This window comes from Pseudophryne corroboree, chromosome 1, assembly GCF_028390025.1.
Source record: "Pseudophryne corroboree isolate aPseCor3 chromosome 1, aPseCor3.hap2, whole genome shotgun sequence".
NCBI lineage: Eukaryota > Metazoa > Chordata > Amphibia > Anura > Myobatrachidae > Pseudophryne > Pseudophryne corroboree.
This window is the reverse complement of record NC_086444.1, coordinates 1088535730-1088541906: the sequence shown is the minus strand read 5'-3', so window position 1 is coordinate 1088541906 and position 6177 is coordinate 1088535730. Positions and strand designations below refer to the sequence as shown.

Below are 6177 nucleotides of genomic sequence, written 5' to 3'. Positions count from 1 at the left end.
TGTGCAAAACAAGACCAGCCCTGTAGTTACCTATCCTGTGCGATGATTGCTGCAACGAGTGACACGGTAATGACGTCAGATACCTGCCCAGCAAACGCCCGGCCACACCTGCATTTTTCCAAACACTCCCAGAAAACGGTCAGTTGACACCCAGAAACTCCCACTTCCTGTCAATCTTCTTGCATCCGCCAGTGCGACTGAAAGCGTCGCTAGAACCTGTGCAAAACCACGATGCTCGATGTACCCGTACGTCGCGCGTGCACATTGTGGTGCATAAGCATGCGCAGATTTTCCATTTTTTTAACTGATTGCTGCGCTGCGAAAAAAGGGCAGCGAGCGATCAACTCGGAATGACCCCCTATTCCCCTTGACCTCTCATGTAGTTTTGTAGAGAGGAAACAATTTACATACACTATGTAGCCTGCTGATTCAGTATTCACAAAATGTAACAAAAAAGTATAAGAAAAAATAAAGACCTGCGTGCAACAGCCCAGATCAGTTTAGAGTTGTTTTTCTTCAGAAAATATGTTGTCTTCAAAGTAAATAAAAATAAATAAATATATAGATAAATAAATAGATGATACATTAACGTTATATCCCTGTTGTGTTATAACTCATTACGATAAGGCTCATGTCCTTCTATCCATCACTGTTGCTGCATGCTGTCTGTGTGACGGAAGCAGAGTGTTGCTTATTGGAGAATATCCCTGCGTCTGGCTCGGTCTGCTAAGAGAAATGTAATGCTGCTAAGAATGCCTGGCCTCTCCCTGCCAGCTTTATAAGGAAGGAAGACAGTCACACAGGAGCAGCACATGCAGCAAGAGCCTGGCTGCATTGTGAAGGATCAGGACATCTGCAGTTACAGGCAGAGGGGTGCTGGGGCTCTGGCTGCCTCTCCTGTGTGGCCGCTGCTTGGCACTACACTGACTGCACCCACTTGCTGCTCTGCCACCCAGCAGAATGGCCTCGGGGAAGAACCAGCAGCCTGGCACCTTTAATGGAGCAAGATGTAGCCCATTGCTAGCAGAGGAATACACTCAGGAACTGCATGTGAAGATGTGTAAGAAGATTGCACAGCTAACCAAGGTAGGGTACAATGCACTGGCATCCTGGGCAACATGCCATCTACAAGGTGGCACAGGTTATCTGACACACTGTTACAGCTGTAACTCCTAACACCCATTGTAGAAATTACTGTTATAACAACTATGTTAAAAATAGCACATACATAGTCATTGCATGGTGGTGGTAGGGGTTAATTGCCTGTCTCCATATGCATTGCATGTTATTCAGGATTAGACATGAATATGGAACAGGTGATAAAGCATAACTGAATGTATGATAAGAAACTTGTTGTCCTGTCCAGTAATTTGTAAATTGCCCTCTACTGGCCCTAGATATGTCGCCACTGGTTATTAGTAGGCGCCCCCTGTGTATAATCTGTTGCTGATGGAAAATAGCTTCCAACATAAAAAGAAATGCCATATATTACTATTAGCATTTAGAATGGTGCAGTGCAGTAGACTCACACACACACACACACACACACACACACACACACACACACACACACACACACACACACACACACATATATGTGTGTGTATATGTATATATATATATATATATATATGTGTGTGTGTATGTATCTATCTATCTATCTATCTATCTATCTATCTATCTATCTATCTATCTATCTATCTATCTATCTATCTATCCATAGGCACAGCACTGGAGACTCTGGTATAGCAATAATCACTTGTATTCAGCGTAGACGTTTCGGAGCATGCGCCCGTCCTCAGTGCAATACTGTGGATGGGGCGCACGCTCCGAAACGTCTACGCTGAATACAAGTGATGATTGCTATACCAGAATCTCCAGTGCCGTGTCTACGGATGTTTGTTTGCTATTTTTCTACCCGAGCATGGAGAGCAGTTGTTAATTTGTATAGGAGTGCCGGCTGATTTGGACTATATATATATATATATATATATATATATATAAAACACCAGCCCAAATAATACTGTGTACTATATATAGTCTATGTAAACATGTCTCTAAATCAGTTGTGATGAGGTTGTTGTTGTTTTATTATTATTTTTTATTTTATGTACTGTACTATAAATTCAGAGAGTACCTGTGGAAATAATATAGGTATGTGTAACAGGCTGGTGTATTGGTGTGACTGATGCTTACATGGACTGCACATACTGGTACGTCAGCTGCTTCAGTGAGTAAAGCAGGATAGGGCACAGTGAGATTGGGCAGCTTCGATGCACATAGATAGTATTGGGGTCTACATTAGAGATGAGCGGGTTCGGTTTCTCTGAATCCGAACCCGCCAGAACTTCATGTTTTTTTTCACGGGTCCGAGCGACTCGGATCTTCCCGCCTTGCTCGGTTAACCCGAGCGCGCCCGAACGTCATCATGACGCTGTCGGATTCTCGCGAGGCTCGGATTCTATCGCGAGACTCGGATTCTATATAAGGTACCGCGCGTCGCCGCCATTTTCACACGTGCATTGAGATTGATAGGGAGAGGACGTGGCTGGCGTCCTCTCCGTTTAGAATTAGAATAGATTAGAGAGACACTTGATTTACTAATTTTGGGGAGCATTAGGAGTACTCAGTAGTGTACAGTGCAGAGTTTTGCTGATAGTGACCAGTGACCACCACTTTTATTTATAATCCGTTCTCTGCCTGAAAAAAGCGATACACAGCACACAGTGACTCAGTCACATACCATATCTGTGTGCACTGCTCAGGCTCAGGCCAGTGTGCTGCATCATCTATTATCTATATATAATATTATATATATCTGTCTGACTGCTCAGCTCACACAGCTTATAATTGTGGGGGAGACTGGGGAGCACTACTGCAGTGCCAGTTATAGGTTATAGCAGGAGCCAGGAGTACATAATATAATCCGTTCTCTGCCTGAAAAAAGCGATACACAGCACACAGTGACTCAGTCACATACCATATCTGTGTGCACTGCTCAGGCTCAGGCCAGTGTGCTGCATCATCTATTATCTATATATAATATTATATATATCTGTCTGACTGCTCAGCTCACACAGCTTATAATTGTGGGGGAGACTGGGGAGCACTACTGCAGTGCCAGTTATAGGTTATAGCAGGAGCCAGGAGTACATAATATATTATATAGTGAGTGACCACCAGACACACAGTGCAGTTTATTTAATATATCCGTTCTCTGCCTGAAAAAAGCGATACACACAGTGACTCAGTCAGTCACATACCATATCTGTGTGCACTGCTCAGGCTCAGGCCAGTGTGCTGCATCATCTATATATATTATATATCTGTCTGACTGCTCAGCTCACACAGCTTATAATTGTGGGGGAGACTGGGGAGCACTACTGCAGTGCCAGTTATAGGTTATAGCAGGAGCCAGGAGTACATAATATTATATTAAAATTAAACAGTGCACACTTTTGCTGCAGGAGTGCCACTGCCAGTGTGACTAGTGACCAGTGACCTGACCACCAGTATATAATATTAGTAGTATACTATCTCTTTATCAACCAGTCTATATTAGCAGCAGACACAGTACAGTGCGGTAGTTCACGGCTGTGGCTACCTCTGTGTCGGCACTCGGCAGCCCGTCCATAATTGTATATACCACCTAACCGTGGTTTTTTTTTCTTTCTTTATACATACATACTAGTTACGAGTATACTATCTCTTTATCAACCAGTCTATATATTAGCAGCAGACACAGTACAGTGCGGTAGTTCACGGCTGTGGCTACCTCTGTGTCGGCACTCGGCAGCCCGTCCATAATTGTATATACCACCTAACCGTGGTTTTTTTTTCTTTCTTTATACATACATACTAGTTACGAGTATACTATCTCTTTATCAACCAGTCTATATTAGCAGCAGACACAGTACAGTGCGGTAGTTCACGGCTGTGGCTACCTCTGTGTCGGCACTCGGCAGCCCGTCCATAATTGTATATACCACCTAACCGTGGTTTTTTTTTCTTTCTTTATACATACATACTAGTTACGAGTATACTATCTCTTTATCAACCAGTCTATATATTAGCAGCAGACACAGTACAGTGCGGTAGTTCACGGCTGTGGCTACCTCTGTGTCGGCACTCGGCAGCCCGTCCATAATTGTATATACCACCTAACCGTGGTTTTTTTTTCTTTCTTTATACATACATACTAGTTACGAGTATACTATCTCTTTATCAACCAGTCTATATATTAGCAGCAGACACAGTACAGTGCGGTAGTTCACGGCTGTGGCTACCTCTGTGTCGGCACTCGGCAGCCCGTCCATAATTGTATATACCACCTAACCGTGGTTTTTTTTTCTTTCTTTATACATACATACTAGTTACGAGTATACTATCTCTTTATCAACCAGTCTATATTAGCAGCAGACACAGTACAGTGCGGTAGTTCACGGCTGTGGCTACCTCTGTGTCGGCACTCGGCAGCCCGTCCATAATTGTATATACCACCTAACCGTGGTTTTTTTTTTCTTTCTTTATACATACATACTAGTTACGAGTATACTATCTCTTTATCAACCAGTCTATATATTAGCAGCAGACACAGTACAGTGCGGTAGTTCACGGCTGTGGCTACCTCTGTGTCGGCACTCGGCAGCCCGTCCATAATTGTATACTAGTATCCAATCCATCCATCTCCATTGTTTACCTGAGGTGCCTTTTAGTTGTGCCTATTAAAATATGGAGAACAAAAATGTTGAGGTTCCAAAATTAGGGAAAGATCAAGATCCACTTCCACCTCGTGCTGAAGCTGCTGCCACTAGTCATGGCCGAGACGATGAAATGCCAGCAACGTCGTCTGCCAAGGCCGATGCCCAATGTCATAGTACAGAGCATGTCAAATCCAAAAAACCAAATATCAGTAAAAAAAGGACTCCAAAACCTAAAATAAAATTGTCGGAGGAGAAGCGTAAACTTGCCAATATGCCATTTACCACACGGAGTGGCAAGGAACGGCTGAGGCCCTGGCCTATGTTCATGGCTAGTGGTTCAGCTTCACATGAGGATGGAAGCACTCAGCCTCTCGCTAGAAAAATGAAAAGACTCAAGCTGGCAAAAGCAGCACAGCAAAGAACTGTGCATTCTTCGAAATCCCAAATCCACAAGGAGAGTCCAATTGTGTCGGTTGCGATGCCTGACCTTCCCAACACTGGACGTGAAGAGCATGCGCCTTCCACCATTTGCACGCCCCCTGCAAGTGCTGGAAGGAGCACCCGCAGTCCAGTTCCTGATAGTCAGATTGAAGATGTCAGTGTTGAAGTACACCAGGATGAGGAGGATATGGGTGTTGCTGGCGCTGGGGAGGAAATTGACCAGGAGGATTCTGATGGTGAGGTGGTTTGTTTAAGTCAGGCACCCGGGGAGACACCTGTTGTCCGTGGGAGGAATATGGCCGTTGACATGCCAGGTGAAAATACCAAAAAAATCAGCTCTTCGGTCAGTTCGGTGTGGAGGTATTTCACCAGAAATGCGGACAACAGGTGTCAAGCCGTGTGTTCCCTTTGTCAAGCTGTAATAAGTAGGGGTAAGGACGTTAACCACCTCGGAACATCCTCCCTTATACGTCACCTGCAGCGCATTCATAATAAGTCAGTGACAAGTTCAAAAACTTTGGGTGACAGCGGAAGCAGTCCACTGACCAGTAAATCCCTTCCTCTTGTAACCAAGCTCACGCAAACCACCCCACCAACTCCCTCAGTGTCAATTTCCTCCTTCCCCAGGAATGCCAATAGTCCTGCAGGCCATGTCACTGGCAATTCTGACGAGTCCTCTCCTGCCTGGGATTCCTCCGATGCATCCTTGCGTGTAACGCCTACTGCTGCTGGCGCTGCTGTTGTTGCCGCTGGGAGTCGATGGTCATCCCAGAGGGGAAGTCGTAAGCCCACTTGTACTACTTCCAGTAAGCAATTGACTGTTCAACAGTCCTTTGCGAGGAAGATGAAATATCACAGCAGTCATCCTACTGCAAAGCGGATAACTGAGGCCTTGGCATCCTGGGTGGTGAGAAACGTGGTTCCGGTATCCATCATTACTGCAGAGCCAACTAGAGACTTGTTGGAGGTACTGTGTCCCCGGTACCAAATACCATCTAGGTTCCATTTCTCTAGGCAGGCGATACCGAAAATG

General features: G+C 44.8%; 1 protein-coding gene across 2 annotated transcripts in view; it reads left to right on the top strand.

Moving 5' to 3' along the window:
- Positions 1–712: 712 nt before the first annotated feature.
- The window catches only part of FAM184B (family with sequence similarity 184 member B), a 194773-nt gene continuing 189308 nt past the window's right edge, over positions 713–6177 (top strand). The window contains exon 1 of one of the 2 annotated variants that reach the window (XM_063921418.1): positions 713–1086. In XM_063921418.1, coding sequence (XP_063777488.1) covers positions 961–1086 — 126 coding nt within the window. In that variant the 5' untranslated portion in view covers positions 713–960. The remainder of the gene's footprint in view (positions 1087–6177) is intronic. The other variant, XM_063921428.1, reaches the window with a different exon arrangement.